Source organism: Plecotus auritus, assembly GCF_963455305.1.
Source record: "Plecotus auritus genome assembly, chromosome: 13".
Taxonomy (NCBI): domain Eukaryota; kingdom Metazoa; phylum Chordata; class Mammalia; order Chiroptera; family Vespertilionidae; genus Plecotus; species Plecotus auritus.
In genome coordinates this window covers 10,401,903-10,418,118 of record NC_137779.1, presented here as the reverse complement: position 1 = coordinate 10,418,118, position 16,216 = coordinate 10,401,903, and the positions used below count along the sequence as shown (strand labels likewise).

Genomic DNA, 16,216 nt, shown 5'->3' with positions numbered 1-16,216 from the left:
TCGGGGTGAAAATGAAGACTCGTTCCCATGGCCCGCCAGCCTCTTTGCTTCATTCCTGTCTCGAGGACCACGAGGCTGGCGACGGCGGCACAGCAGACAGATGACGGATGACGGAATGAATCATTCCCAGTTCTCGTCTGCGTTTCTTTCCACGCGGGCCCCAGGGTTGCTAGGTCGAGCTAATCTCCACGCCAAGAAGCGACCGGGCTGTAAGTCACCTTTGTTTGGAAAAGGCTCCCCCGACCCCCCGCGCCACCCAGCCAGGCTAGTGGGTGCTTGCCCATGAGGGCCAACAACCTCCCCCCTTGATGCCCTCCTTCTAAAAGGTAACCTCCAGCCCTAGCCGGTTTGGCTCAGTGGATAGAGCGTGGGCCTGCAGACTGAAGGGTTCCGGGTTCGGTTCCAGTCAAGGGCACATGCCCGGGTTGCAGGCTCGATCCTCAGTGTGGGGTGTGCAGGAGGCAGCCGATCAATGATTCTCTCTCCTCATGGTTGTTTCTCTCTCTCCCTTCCTCTCTGAAATCAATAAAAATATATTTAAAATAAAAGGTCAACTCCATGCAAAGGTCACATCTACTAAACTTTAACCTTCCAAGGCCAGGCCTGTCTCTCATTTTTGCCACCCTGATGCCTGGCACCTAGTGGGTGCTTATTAAATGCGTGTTGCCTTCCTGCCTGAACCCCGCCTTCTTCCGATCTTTCAGAAGACGCGCGCCACCCATGTGACGCTTACTCAGTCCATTCCTGTCTGATTGGCCCCGCACCCTACTCGAAACTCCTTCTGGCGCAGGGTGTGGGCTCTGCCCCTCGGAGCCCAGCCCCGTGCCTGGCCCACCTCGGAGCTCACCAGGGGCAGCGCTCAATGCGGAGCATTAAGTCCCTGCTCTCGGGGCCTCGGAGCTAAGTCCGCTGTTGCTGTGTGTAAGCCCGCCCCCCGCCCTCCCCCCCCCCCCCCCCCGCCCCGGTGCCTCTGGATTTGAAGAACTCCAGTGACTAGAGAGCGAGACATAGAGGACCAAGTGGGAGGAGAGAAGCAGGAGTCACTTCGGAGGCATCCCGTCATTTCCAGGTCGTCTGGGTAGGACCCCAGACGCTGTCTCCTTCCTCCAGGAGGACCTCAGCAGCCGTGACACCCACCCCCTCCACAGACTCGCCCAGCCCTGCCTCCCATCAGCTGGGCTGTGTCCATCTGCCAGTTTGTTTCTCTGGGACGTCCCCCCACCCAGATCCTGCTCTGGCCCCCACGTCTGAGGATGTCCAAGGGCAGGGCTCAAACATTCAGCACCCACAGCCGACCTCTGCCTGCCCTGGTGACCCCAGGTGAAGTCCACGGGGGGTGGGTGTTGCCAGGCAGCCAACACTGGGGACCTTGATCACATCCCTCAAGGATGGGAGGGCGACCACCTGGGCCTCAGGGGAGCTCGTGGAGGCCCCGGCTTCTCCCTCCAGCGATGTGTTATTAGAACCAAAAGAGGGAATCAGAATAAAGAGGAGCCCGAGTGACAGTCACCCCACCCCCCACGCGGTTTCCAGGCGACACGCACGCTGTCGCGGTTGCTGTCATACAAACCCTTTTCCCGTAAGACAGCAGGTCCCACGGGGAGAGGGGTGAAGTGGAATATTTTATCAGCCATGTACACATGTAACCTGAATCCGGGCTGAAAGGCAGACCCTCGTTCCCCTGAGCAGGGGGAGGGGCGGGGTGGAGAGGGCTGGCGGGGTCAACACGCCGGGGGCCCAGGTTTGCGCCCTCCGGGTTGTCATCGAGGAAGATGTCCCCAGAGGGCTGCAGGGGGCACAGAGTTTAAAAGGCACCTTGCTTTTGTATTTAGAAATAAAAATCCGATATACATATCAAAGGTGGTGGTGGGGGGACATATATAAAAACGACGCAGGATCGGGAGCCTCTTTCCACCCCCGCTCGGAGACAGGTCCTGCCCCCACGGCTGCCGGTGGGTCCAAGGTCCAAGTTCACTCTGCAGCACGAGCAGGTCAGTGTGGTGCTTGGATGCAGAAAGTCCGACTCGCGGCTCGGGGTCTGAAGAGGCAGGAGGCTGTCCAGGCACACGGGATGGAAGGCACAGGCTCGCGTCTCCCGTCCGGGAAAGGCAGCCGTTCTCCGGCCGGTGAACACCGTCAGCCGGGATCTAAAGAGCAAGTGAAAACGAGGACGATGTGGGACACACTCGCTTTGCCCAAGACTCAGTGTGACAGGACCAACCTTCCGGACAGCCGCTGGCCCACGTGCCCAGGGAAAGCCAAGGTGTGCTGTGAAGGAGGCGGGTTACTGGGCGCTGCCCAGTGGGTTGTGTGAGGTGGTGGTGGTGGGGGGGTGGGGGAGTGTGGGGGGGAGCAGGTAGCCCCATGTGCTGTCCGGGAGGCAGGAGTGGGACATTTCCCTGGTGGCTGTCTGTCTGTGCACACGTTTCTGAAGAATGGAGCACGTAAAGGCTAGGAGGCAAAGACCAACACCCTCCAACAGCTTCCCCTGATGTTCAGGGCGGGGCCCCATTCAGAAGTTTGAGATGATTCAAGTTAAGCCAAGAGGGACAGAGAGAGAGAAGAGGAAACGAGAGAGATGGGAAAGGCAAGGACCCATCTGGGCAATGCATCACATTGAAATTGCCCCGCATTAAAAATTCACCAGCCAGTGAATTTTCAAGGGATTTGTAGTAATTAGATGACAAAATGCTGGCAAGTCTCAGGCTTGCCAAAGATGTTACTCAGGGGTCAAAGACTCGACACTTTCGGCTGGGTAATTTGTAAGTGTCAATCACTCCCAGCCATCAGAGAGAAGGGAGCGATCTAACGGCTGAATTCTAAGTAAGTCCAGGCGCAGACCTCAGCCCGCCGTCTGCGAGCAAACCCCAAGGCCCCAGCCGCTCCGCCCGGCCTGAGGCTCCGAGCCCCACAGACCAACCGAAGTTTCCCACTTCTGGTTTGATTTTATTCAAGAAAGCAGTGGCTGGCCAAGATTCAATGACCCTCCTTGTTGGACAAGAAAGTTTCCTGCTGCCAGCCGCCACTAATGGGAGAAATGGGGCGTTTGTGCAGGCGACTGATTTCATGGCCTCGATACCCAGCCCCAGGCCTCAGTCCTCTCATCTGTGAAGTGGGGATAAGATTCACCTTGCAGGGTTGTTCTGACTGTAGGAGGCAGAAGCCGCGCTTTAACTACCTAACAGGTTTCTCCAATCAGGATCAATTCTACTTGCCTTTGCCCCAGACGCTGTTCTGGGCTCACCTGCCCTCATGGAACAGTCTAGTTGGAGGAGGGAGGAGAAAGGAACAATAAACAAATAAATAGAAAGCGTGTCAGAAGGTGGCAACTGCTAAGAAAATGAGTGGACTTAGTACCTGGTGGGAGGGAGGGAGGGCCGCACCTGAGCGGAGGCCTGGACACAAGGGCCGAGTACTAGACAGAACAGACCTGCGAGGCAAAGCACGCAGGCCAGCGTGGCGGATTGTCACTGTGAGACCCATCCCGAGGCCGGAGACTGGGACAAAGGCGGGCGGGGACACGGAGGCTCTCAGCCCCCTGAAGCTGGACTCCGCAGCCCCATCTGGATGGCGCCTGGTCAGAGCGGTTCCCAGGGCCCCGATGGGGAGAGGAAGCACCTGGAGGGCCCATCTGTGGCGTCTGGCCCGCCTGTGGGCCTGGCAGGCCCTGCGAGGGCCTCTCATTCCAGCTGCTCCGCGGACCCAAAGCTGCCGAGGGACGAGAGGCCCAGAGGTAGAGGGATGCTGTCAGGACGGCGCTGCCCAGCACCCGGGTGGGAGACGCTTTCCAAGACGCTGGGCACAGAGGGGCCTTTCCCCCCTCGCTGCTCCCACGTCAGGGTATTTTCTGGGAAGGGCACTGGCTTTGGAGTCAGACCGATCCTGGGGCCTGAAGCCTGACAGCCATTTCTGAACTGTGTAACCCTGGGCAGGCCACTTCATGTCCCTGAGCCCCAGTTGCTGCATCTGGAAAATAGGCACAGGCGACACACTCACAGGGCTACGGACAGGCATTAACAAGGATCTAGCTCAGGGAGGCTCTCAGCAGACGGTCTTGATAAACGTGACATGATCCCCTCCAACGGCCACTTGAGTGTCCCAATCCGAAGAATTCTGCACTGAGCCACAGGGAGGCGGACCTGGTGAGGCTTAGGGGCGAGCCTCTGCTTTAAAGGATGAGCGGGAACGGGTCTCGGCACAGTTTGCTGCAAAGTGGGTTCTATGTGCTGGGGGCACTCCTGTAGTTGGGGAGTACTCCGCTGGGCCAGGAGGGGCAGGGCTGTATGTAAGTCACTTTCCCTGGAGCTCCTCCTGGTTCGCCTTTGTTGTTGTTGGGGGCATCGCCCAGCCCAGCCCCGTGTTGGGTGTATTTATTCCCTCCCGCCTCCTTCCCCAGCCCGGGAGCCCCACTGCAGGTTTAACTGGGCTGTGGAACTGCTCAAGAGGAAAATGAGAAACTACCCAGTGTCCCCTGGGAGGCGTGGGCTGGGCCTCCGAGCTCTGAAGGCCACCCCTCGGGCGGGCAGAGAGGACGGGGAGCCCTGGACAGGCCAGCCACCACGGCACACACTTGAGATGCAAATAAAAATTAGCAGCAGCTGCAAGTGGGCTCGGCCATCCCCCAAGGCCCCCTGAGTATTGCCCGTCTCTGCAGTTCAGGCTGCGGAATCTGGAGCTGCCCGGCATCTGCTCAGGAATCGCTGGGACTGCAGAGCAGCTCAGGGAACAAAGCTGATCCCCCGCAGTGGCTGCCGTGCACTGAGCACTTGCTACGTGCCAGGCTCTGTGCGGACGTGCCAGGCCAGCTTCCTCCTAGATCCTCGCAGGGACCCGGTGGTGTGGGCAGCTGCCCGCCCCTCCCTCAGCAGGGGTCCCGCTACCCGCTCCACCTCCAGCCCTTCCTCTGCCTGACGCTGTCACATCTGTCACGGACGGACACAGGCTTGTCTGTGATGGAGGCAGAAGACTCCCTCACCGCCCCGGGTCACAGAGCTCACAAGCAGCAGAGCTGGATGTCAGCCCAGCAGCCTGGCTTGTCCCCACCCGGCTGCCCCCAACTCAGACCACACGCCTTGGGGGGAGGGGCGCGGCACCCGTGGGAAGTGCTCACACCGGGCTCCACCTGACCCTCAGGACCTGGCCCTCCTTCTTGGTGAGGGCCTGCCCTGGGTAACCCATCTTTCCTGGGTCTCTGCCTGGACCCCACAACCGTGGTCAGGAGAGCCCAGAGAGGCTCTCAGCGGGAAGAGGGAACCTGCAGGGGTCCCGGGGCCCAGAGCCTGCTCCCACCCCAGGCTGCCCGGCAGCCCCTCAGGACCTCTGCCAACTGCAACTCGGCTGTGGGGTTTTCAATTCTGGTCACATCGTGCCCACACCTGCCCGTCCCCAGACCCAGTTTGGGGTGAAAGCCTTGCTTATTAGTCAATCTGGATCGCACTTACTGTGAATTACCAGGCCTGATTGATATTCATGAGTGGATACATCTGAAACCTCACTCGGCTGCCACGTGACGCCCGCCTCGGGGAGGAGGAGGTGAGGAGCGGATCTGAGCCGCCCACATGCAGCGGCCCCAGGCAGGACACTCAGCTTGGGGGCGCGGCCGCTGGCAGCCAGGACCAGGAGGTGCCAGCAGGACCCTCCGCTCTGGGTGGGTGACGGTCCCGTTTCTGGGGTTTGGGGCAGAGCTCCACAGGGGCCTGGCACAGGGTGGTGTTCAGTAAAGCACGGCTCCAGCCCGGAACACACACCCCCCCCCACCCCCCCGCCAGCTGAGAGGAAGCAGGTGCAGAGCCTGGAGCCTGAAAAGCTGCATCCAGGCTGGGGGTTCTCAAGCCTGTGCTCTGGGCCAGAGGGCAGAGCTCCCCGCCACCCTCTCGGGCCTGGGGTCCTGGAAAGTGCCCCATCTTGAGGGTCCAGTGGCTTCTCCGAAGAGAAGAGAGTCCCGGACAAGACGCAGTACAGTATCTGACAGGCAACTCAGAGGAAATGCGCACGCCCACTGCACCCCTCCCTCCGAGAGCTGCTCTGCTGAGGGTGGGGAAGAATGTGTATATTCTTCTGAGTGGATCCCTACACGCTGAACAGGAGAGAGATGGAGAAACGGGGCTCCCTTTCAGACAACAGAGAATTAAAGTTTGGGTTTCTCAAAGAAGAAAGAGAAGGTACCTTTTAACCTCCTGCCCGCCGCCCCCCCCACCCCCACCCCGAAACAAGGTTGCACCAGCTGGGAGCAGAAAAGGCGTAGGGATTAGACAGGAACCACGATGCAGAGAAATGCAGCTAAATCCCACACTCTGAGTTCTTTTTTTACTTCTTACAGAAAGGAGAGAAACATCAATCGGTTGCCTCCATATGTGCCCTGACTGCGTCCCGAACCCACATCCTGGGTACTTGCCCCAACTGGGAATCGAACCCCCAACCTTCTGGTGCAGGGGATGGTGCCCCAGCTAACCGAGCCACCCAGCCAGGACCCAAACTCTGATTTCTAAAGCCAAACACTTCCCAGGGAAGACGGGTTTGAGTAGACGAGTCTTAGGAATGCCATGAACGGTCCGGCTGTTGGAGGACCTGAGCACCTTTTAAGGGGGCGGGGGGACAATGAGCACAGGACCTTCCAGCAGGTGGGAATCAGCCTGATGGTCCATCCCACCTGGGCCACCTGCCTGGCTGGAATGTCCCTGGCCTTGGCAATGAAGCGTCTCTGAAGGCCCATTTCTCTAGACAACCTGGGCTCCAGCAAACAGTCGGTGCCCCCTGTGTGTGGGCCATGAGGTCATTCACGGCCCAATTCTTCACCCCGCCCACCCACACCTGGCCTGCGGGGTCCCCTCCTGCCGAATTTGGGCTCTGCCACGTGCCTTGCTTTGGCCAATGGGGCAGGTAGCGAACACGTGTTTCTTTGGGGTGTCCCTGACAACTGCTGTGTCTAAGACAGGGGGCCTTAAACTCTCTTGGGCTAAGAACCCATGGGAGCTCGAGGGGTCGCTTTCCCCCAGAAACCAAAACAAAGAATCCGTGGAAGCGTCTCGTGTGGCCCTTCGGACGATGCTCACACTGGGTTCCATTCTCTTTTCGCTCCAAAGGCAGAAATCGGCACAAACTGATCTAGAAAACGACCCAGGACGGCCAGGCGGCGCCCCCACTGTCCCATGAGAGAAGTCAGCCTCCTCATCTTAACCGCTGACATCTGGGTTTGAAATGCTCTAATACAGCGTCTCTGCAGGCCCTGGCCACTGCCTGGCTTTGGAGTGGCTGGGGCTCCGGCTGGGCACTGGATGAAGGAGCTGGCTTGCATTTTGGGGTCCATAAGACACCTTGGGGCTTAAAACTGTTGCAGTGAGATGCTTATCCTATGAGCTGGGCATCCGAATCCACGAGTAGAAATACCAGAGGTGGTGGTGGTGGTGGGGGGGTGGTGGTTAAGGGCTGGGGGTTCAACCCACTCGGCCCCCATCCCAGCTCCTCTGGGGCAGTCTGAGAACCACACCGGAACCAGGGTGTCCAGCACGTGCTGCGTGGCCCACCACTTCCCCGCGGAGCCCAGGGAAGGAGAGGAAGGCTGACCGTGGTGCCCTGGCCGGTGGAGATGCCTGGAGGGAAGGGGGCCTCCCTGCGACGTCTTCCTGGAACGTTAGCCTTGGCGCTCACCTCACCTGTGCAGCGAGGGGACTGTCTCCACCTTGTGACTCCGCTGAGACAGCGGAGCTCATGACTGGGAGAGGGCTCTGCAAAGTGCAGGGTGACGCGCAGACATGGGGGGGGGCGGGGAAGGGGGCAGTGGAATCTTTGGGGACCAGGAGAAGGGGGGCTCCTGGCAGTTCCCAGGGAAGGTGGGGCGGCTGCCACCGGAAATAGGCACAACAGAAAAATGCCTGCTGCTGGCTGTGCCCAAGGACGGGGCGCTGAGGTCCCAGGGGGTCATTTTCATAAAAGCTGCAATTAGGGGAAGTGGGATTTATTAGGGGGCTGGAGGGACGCAGCCCTGGCTTCTGGCGATGCTGACTGGATTGCAGGGCCCCAAGCTCGGGGCTGGAGCACTGTGGCCTCCCGGGGGGCGGGTGATGGCGAGAGCCTCCCGTGGGAGTGGGGGATACTCCTTGATGTTGAGGGGCGGGGCATAACAGCGAACGCTGGTACAGTGCTCACAGTTCACAGGTGGGGACACTGAGGCTCTCAGAGGTCAAGGAGCTGCTCAAGGTCACACTGCTGCTAAGTGGCAGAACGGGGATCAAAGCCCAGGGCCTGGCTCCGGTGGTGGAGGGTGAAGGGACACAGTGGAGAGTTCGGCCACAGCGTGACGTAGTCAAAGCCGCTCGCCCTCTCTGGTCTGACCTAGGGTGTCAAACCAGCAGGGTTTACCTCAGGTCCCGGCAAACTTGAGGTGAAGGGCCAGCTGGTCAATACTTCAGCTTTGTGGCCATACAGCTTCTGCTGCTGCCGCAGCGGGAAGGCGGCCCTGAACAGGACGAAAGCCAATGGGTGTGGCTTGTGCTAATAAAATGTTATTTACACAAACAGGCAGCGGCTGGGCCGTAGTTTGCCAATGCCTGGTTTAGACTATTCATGACCCTTTACTACTTATATTATGATCTTAATAATTTCCTTTATACCACTGCACAGCAGGCTCAGCGAACACCTGTGGGACGCACACACCAGGTGTCTTACGTTCTTCTGGGGCTCCACGGCTCTGAGTCCCTGCGTCCCAGGGCCGCCCCAGGATGCCAGGGCAGCCCCATGCTGAGCCGCACACCCAGCCAGGGACCGATGGCATTTGATGATATGTAACCACCGGCACGGGGCCAGGCTCTCCTGCACCGCCTGCTGCCCGGAGACAGGAGAGCAGGAGAAGGAACCCGGGCTTCCGGTCTGGAGCTGGGCGCCAGCCCCTGTGCGGGGTCTCCTGGGGAATGTGCCCTGCCTCTCTGGGCTCCATAGCGCTTCCCACAGCTGCTGGGAGGATGACGTGGTTCTTTCATCTACGCTGGCCAGCGCCTCCCTCCCGCCAGGCAGGGGACGTCTCTGCTCGCCTGGGGTTCACAATCGGAGGGAGGACAGACGGGAAACCACAACACAGACCCACATTCCTGCTGGCACAGGGGCCGAGGAGGAGCCAGGTGTCTGAGGGCATCTAACAGGCCCGGGCTTGTCTGCTCAGGGCTTGCAAAGGTCATGTATGGGAAGGTGTCTATTTCAACGCCTGGGGCAATACGGGGAACAAATGATCAAGCACGCGTTCCCTCATCTTTCAGTGGGAACACTGCTGGGAAAAGACTACTTATTGTGAGTGACGCTCAGCAGAGAAGCGGGTGGAGACCCCGAGGGGCGTTTCCCGGGATGAAGTGTGTCCCACTTCTGCAAGGCCCACCAAAGGGTTAAAGTCATTTTCATTAAAATTTAAATTTCAGCAGGCGCTCGCCGTCCTTTGAACGTTTGACTGGCAACCATTTCATATTTCAATCTCGGCAGAACAAATTGAATTAGATGTTGAAACCGAGCTCGGCTCTGTTCAGCAAAGCCTGCGTGCGCGGCGGGCACTAATCCTTTCCGAGGGCTGCGGCAAGCGGCGCTGCGAGGCGGGCCGGCCACGAAAGACAAACCGGCCAAGGAGGCGGCGAAAGGAAACACAGGCAGAGGCCACCGGAGGCTGTCCGCGGCCTGACTGGGTCTCCAGGCCTGGGGGACAGGCCAGCGTCTCTAACCGTATCCCAGGTGCCCACCAGGGCCTCGCACACAGGGGCACCTGCTGAGTGTTGAGTGGATAGATGGATGGATGGATGGACGGACGGAGGGACAGATGGATGGATGGATGGATACCTGGGGTGAGGATCAGCAGGTGGCTCTGCCAATCTCTGCCTCTGGCCTGTGCCCTTCCCACTCCGCCTCTCTGAGAAGCCATAGGTGGCTGGCGCCCTCCGGATTTGAGGTGCTTTCGCTGGAGCCTGGGCTCACTGTGGTCTCCTGATCCTTCCCTCAGCCCCTGCCCCGAGTGCCGGCCCGCCGGAGGATGCCAGCTGGCGTTGCCCAGGAGGAAGGAGGAAGGCCTCCCCTGTACACCCAGATACCACCCCACAGCCGTGGGCCTTGGCCAGTGCCAGCGACCCTGCTGAACCCTGTGATCCTGGCTTTACCTCTCTTCTGCTCTCCCGGGAGCCGCTCCACTCTTCCTCCATCACATTCTCTCCCCAGCTCTGTTTTGACCATGGGGGTGAAGGACCTCTCTGCCAAGGAGACGAGCCTGTCTCCCGCCCCCACACCAGCCTACACAGGCACCAGGGGGCCCTGGGTGGCACTCCGTTCCCTGTGCCTTCGTTTCTCCCAGACCTGGTTGCTGGCACCACTGAAGTCCCATCACCACTTCACACTTGACAGAGCCCCTTCCTGCAGCTCTCTGGTGCCCACCTCCCTGGGGACTGTCTGTCGCCGCAAGTTCCCCCAGGTCACCCTGCACACTGACGGATGCTTTTCTCCTAACAGACGGCCCCTCTTCCCAAAGGGGCGAGACTGGCGCCTCCTGTGGGCCGGGCCCAGTACTGACCTGGTTTTACTTTATTATCACCTCGCTAGCTACACCTTCCTTCACTCCAGAATAATAATGAAGATAATAATGACAAGGAGGCTAGCCAGGCCCTGCCCCACCCCAACGCCGTTTCCTGTCGCAGCAGCCTGTGCGGGAACAGCTGGACTCTGAACCCGGGATCAGCAGTCCCCAGCCCTGTCCCGTCCCTGACCAAACGCTGGGTGTTTGACCAGCAGGACCCATGGGCCCTGCACAGAGCAGAGGGAAGAACGGGCGGGCCCCAGGCCTGTCACCCCGAGACCCTCGGTGGCTGGGGAGCCTGGCCACCACGCGTCTGGCTGGGGGAGGTTTATCATCAACCCCACCACAGCCCCGCCAGAAGGCTGTGGTCCCCTCTGTTCAAGCGGGGACGGGCCACGCTGGGCACCTGGGTGCGTTTCACAGGGCCCAGCTCCAGGTTCTGCAGTGATAACTGGGGCTGCTCAGAAACGCCTGCCCCCGGACACCGGGCCGACGCGCACCCTCGCAGGGTAGCGGGGCCGGGGAGCGCAGCGTGTGTCCCAGGCCACTCTGAGAACTGGATGAAGACTAACCCCCTACAATGCACAGGCCAGGTTTACACATAAAGCAGGAGGCTCTTAGACTCTCACGTGGAGCCCCACCCGCAGGCCCCACGAGCAAGCAGTAAACAAGAGTCAGTGGGACGAGCCTCGATGGATTTAGTCTCAGTACCATCTCTGAGGGAGGGCTACAGCCGCACTTTACAGGAAAAGATGCTGAGGACCAGCAGGGACCTCCGTGGTCTGTGGTGACATAGCTAGGGGTGGCCAGGCCGAGATTCAGACCCAGGTGGCACGGGCTGTAGCTCTTTCCTCTCCGTTATCCTGCGTCCTGGTAAGTGCTGGGCACAGGCCTCCTCGTGGGGGAGGCTGTTCTCTGGCTGGAGGTGTGTGCCGTGGGCGCCCCACACCTGGGAGAAGCCTCGGAACACTGCTTGCTGGGCGGGGCACCTGGATGCACTTCACAGGGCCCAGCTGGGCCCAACCCATGAGACTGGCCACGAGGTCAGCAGGGCCTGCAGTCCCGTGACGAGGATGGGGCAGGACGGAGGCGGTTGCAGGCTGTGAGCAGCCCCTTGGACACACAGACAGACGGACAGACATAGGCGGGACTGCAGCTCAGCAGCCCTGGAGGGAGAGCGAGGATGAAAGCACTGTGCCTGGCGCCTTCCATGGGTTACCCCAGCATTTCCTTCTCACCAAAGCCTGAGGTGGGACCCAGTCAGTGAGGAGGCTGGGCCAGGAGGTGAGGTAACGGGGCCGGTTCCCAGCTCCAAGGAGCTGCCTGCAGCCCCTGGGTCTGGGCAGTGGGGTGCCCGGGTCCTTGCTCCCGTGAGCTGGGGCCCTCTGTACCCTGACCTTCCTACCGGCAGGATGAGACCCTGTGGCGTCTCAGGACCTCGGAGAAGTAATGTGAGCGCAGCAAACAGCTGGCTTGAAGGGAAGCTGGTTGTTTTTGCTGCTTCCAGGTCCCTGTGCAGCCACGAAGGACTCCCTCAGGTGGCCGGGCCGGCCCTCCTGCAGGCACAGAGCAGCTCAGGATCCAGGGCTCCGGCAGGCGGCCATCAACCCCTCTGACCTTGGACCGGCGGAGGGTGGGCTGCCTGCTGCTCCCACCCCCAGGCGGCGCACCAGGCCCCTGGCCCACGTGGCAGGACGCAGCCACGGAGCGGCTGTCCCGTCCTCAGGGCCCTGCAGCCACGTACCCTCTCGGTGCCAGCTCACAGCTGAAGGGTTTGCTCCTCACTGTCGTTCTCACTGTCTTCCAGCTGCTCCAGGATCCCGTCCAACACCACAGACCGCTTTTTCTTCGGGGGCTCTGTGGGTGCCCAGATGGCACGAGAGGAGAAAAGAACAGCCGAGGGGGTTGGAGGCAGGCAGAGGGAGATGGCAGGGAGGGAGGGAGGAGGGAGCAAAATGGAGGGTGGGGACGAGGAATGGGAATGCAAGGGAAATGGGATGTAGTGAGAGGGGAGACGCAGAAGAAATAAGATGGAAAACGGGGAAAAAGAGCATGGAAGGGGGAGGTATGAGAGAGAGGAGGCCAGGGGAAAGCGGGGAGAAACCGAGAGAGAGGAGAGAGAGAGAGAGAGAGAGAGAGAGAGAGAGAGAGAGAGAGAGAGAGCGAGAGCGAGAGGGAGAGAGAGAACACTGTGGGTTAGTCTTCAGCTTCACCTTGGGGAGCTGCCTCTTTCTGGCCCAGAAACTCTCCGCTCTGGGGCCAACCCCACCCCAACTCCTCCCACAGAGGAAAGGGTCCCATGTGGAAGGGGAAGGAGGAGACCCCTCTAGCAGTTCAGAGGTCAAGGCCTGTCTGCCTGGTGTGGGGCCTTGAAAACCCTCAGAGAGGCCGCCCAGCCAGGGCAATGGTTGAGGAAACAAGTGGTAGGTGCTGTTTTCCTGGAGGTCACAGGCTCGTAACTGAACAGCAGGCGGCTAGCATCCGGTAGGTGCCCAATAAATACACGCTCAAGGATTCCCGAGGAGGCATGGAGGGAATAACTATTGGGGGGGGCGGGTGGCTTTAGAGAAGATGGATGATTTGACCTGGATTTTGAAGAATGCAGAGGAGTTCTCAGTGAGGGGGGTGTAGATGCGCAGCATGAATGTATGAAAGGCATGGTGGGCTCAGCAAAATATATATATGCCTACCCTCTGGGCCCCAAATGCTATTGACTGAGTACCTACTATGTGCTACGACTACTCTTTTCAACAATCCGGCAGGTAGGTATTATTCCTGCCTCTCACAGGCGAGTGAACTGGGCCTCAGACAGGAACTGAACCCAAGCCCACCAAAGCCGTCTTTCCACTTTTCAGGAAAGCCTCCGGGGCAGAGAGCGCCAGGGAGACGAAGGGAGGCAGGAGAAGGCGTGCTGGTCCCCTTGACCCTCCAGGACGGAAACGGAGTGGGGGGAGTTGGGCTCGGGCCTGCCACGTCCCCTCCTCAGAGGGGACTCCCCTCACCACTGTCTCAAAGAGGACCCCCTGCCCTCAACCCCCGTCTGCACTTCTCCCTGCAGCAGCATGTCTGTGTGTGGGACACTGTCCCGTCCACTGTGTCCTCTGCCTTAGCACACTGCCTGGCGCCTAGTGAGGGCTCATTAATATTTGACGAATGAGGGGATGAGCAAATGGAGTGGGAAGGGGGGACATGGCGAGCTGCCCCCTTTGCGAGGGTGAGGAAGGTGAGGGAGGCTGCCCCCCCACCCGTCTGCCCGGGGAGCCTCAAGGCCTGGCAGCTGTATCCATCATTGTTAGTCATGAAAAGAGACGGGACAGAATGGGCTGGGGCGAGCGGCAGCTCACGGCTCAGACACCCGCTTCCTTTCCTGCTCCCCCCCCCCCCCCCCCCCCCCCCGCCCCTCGATGCTCCTGGTTTCCTGTAATCGCCAGGCTCTGGAGGGGCACAATGGTCTCTGGAAATGAATCTGTGGGCAGGTAATAGGAGCCGGGGAATAGCAGGGCAGCAAAACAGGGCTGCGGTCATCACTGACACCCCCTCACAGCGACTGACAATGGGAGTGGTGGTGGGGGTGGGCTGGGTCTGTCTGATGGGTGGCTGTGCCCCAGGGCCCAGCACACAGTAGGTGCTCTGTGATCATTTGTTGAACAAAAGAATAAATGGCTACAAAGTGAGTAAATTTTTTAAAATTAAAACTGTTAATGTCGGGATAGCCATAAAATAAACCAGCAATCAAACCTGGCTGGCGACACTGAGGCCCAGAGGGAGGGGCCGCAGCCGGAAGAGGAAATATACACAGGATGGGCACTTTACAAGCAGCATCTCACCAGAGTTCCACCAGCACCCCTTTTCCCAGGTGGGAAGACAGAGGCGTAGACACCAGCATACCCCGAGCCCCACAGCGACCACGCAGCAGCCTCAGTGTCCGAACTGCACCCTATACCTGAGGGCCGGGGGCATGGCCGAGGTCACACAGGACCCTGTGAAAGGGCATGTGGTCGCCACACCTGGCTTTAGAATGAGGCGCATGTGGCTTTAGCACTTCCAAGTTGTGTGACTTCAGGCAGGGCATGTTCGCTGTCCGAGAGTCAATCCCTCATGTTTACAAGGGGGGAAAGGGCGAGTCCTCCACCCCTGCCCTCCTCGGCGGCCACCCTCTGCTGACCCCAGGCCTCCCTGACCGTCTGGTGCAGGCCAGGGGTCCTCCTTCCCGTGAGCACCTCTCAGAGCACCGCTCAGGAGCTTGGGCGCTGATGCCACAGCCCTATCATGGACTCAGCCTTTCCGTGCCTCAGTTTCCCCATCTGCAAAATGGGCACGCTATTAATAACGACCCCTCATGGGTTGTTGGGAGGATTAAAGGTGTGAAAGGAGAAATGCCGGCACCTGGGAGGGTCCCGATGATGCTGAGACCAGTGTCTTTGTCACTATTAGACCCACAAGAGGCGTGGATGTCACATGTCTCTCTCTCGTCAGGCCGACCCACACTGCCTCCTCTCCCCCGGTTGGAAAATGGAGGCCCAGGGGTTCCCACTGACCCCTGTGCGGTGAAGGGTTTGGGAGGCAGGCTGGCTGAGGTCCCAGGCCTCCCACTTCATGGCTCCGTGACCTTGGGCAAGTCACCTCCGCTCCCTGGGTCTGTGCACTGAAAACAGGACCCCCCACCCGGGGGGACTGCGAGGGCAGGTGCGTGGGCCTGGGCTCACTCTGGGCACACCCTTACAGCATCCTCTCGTGCGCCTGGCGTCTCTGGCTCAGGTCGGGCACCCAGGTGCCCGCAGAAGACACATCAGGCCCTGAATTCCCACCCAGCAGCCCCTGCGGGCCCTGCCACTCGCGGAGCACCTGCTTGCCGGGACAGCTGCAGAAATCCCACTTCCCACCATCAAAGCCTCAGTGGGTTTTCACCAAATACACACAATGCAGAACCGGGAAAAGGTGTAAAATAAATACACGCAACAAGCTGCGTTCCTTTCAGTGTCACAGCTGCACCCGAAGATAAACAACGCGCGAATGTCGCCCAACATCCACACCCGAGAAATTAACTTGACAAAAAGCTCAGCCAGCCCCCAACAGCCCCCCCAGCCCTGCCCCCTCTTCCCCCCTCCAACCACCATTCTGCATTTCTGGAGTTCCCATCTAATGATTTTATTTTTCAATTAATTCCTTGACAGAATGCCAGCCCATGTCTCTCTGCCGTCCCTGGCTGGCGCTGGCGCCCTGCATGGAAGGCACAGGCGGGCAGAGAGAAAGGCGCAAGGGGGTGGGCGGGGAGCTGTCGGGAGGACAAGAGAAAGCGCTTCGTGGGGTTTTGTTTCGGAGGCAGAACGTTGAGGAAAGGCAAGTGGGGAGAAGGCATCTGAGCGGCACCCGGAGGCCAGGAAGCGGGAACAGCCGGGTAGGGGAGGGCCTGCGTGCCAGCTGGAGCCGGGCTGCGGGCTGTACGCCTGCTGCTCCCGGCTCCCAGCTGGGCGACTCGCGCCAGGGGCCGCGCCTCTCTGGACTCAGTCTGCAGTTACTGCACAGCACCCAGTGCCGAGGGTACTTAAAAGTATTAGAAGGGCTAGCACACAGTAGGCGCTCAATAAAGGTTAGCCTACTTGCTGTCATTGATAGAAGCTGCTACTGTTACTTCCCGTCTCTGTGAAACCTGGGCCAGTGCAGAGGCTTCAGGGCCCC

General features: G+C 59.9%; 1 protein-coding gene across 2 annotated transcripts in view; it reads right to left on the bottom strand.

Annotated features, from left to right (window-relative positions):
- Nucleotides 1-1,603: 1,603 nt before the first annotated feature.
- RBM19 (RNA binding motif protein 19) overlaps nucleotides 1,604-16,216 on the bottom strand; it is a 90,238-nt gene continuing 75,625 nt past the window's right edge. Inside the window, exons 24-25 of one of the 2 annotated variants that reach the window (XM_080650125.1) lie at nucleotides 12,282-12,394; nucleotides 1,604-2,147 (exon numbers count right to left, since the gene is read on the bottom strand). In XM_080650125.1, the coding sequence (XP_080506251.1) occupies nucleotides 12,297-12,394 (98 nt within the window). In that variant the 3' untranslated portion in view covers nucleotides 1,604-2,147; nucleotides 12,282-12,296. Of the gene's footprint in view, nucleotides 2,148-11,218; nucleotides 12,094-12,281; nucleotides 12,395-16,216 lie in introns of those variants that run through there. The other variant, XM_080650126.1, reaches the window with a different exon arrangement.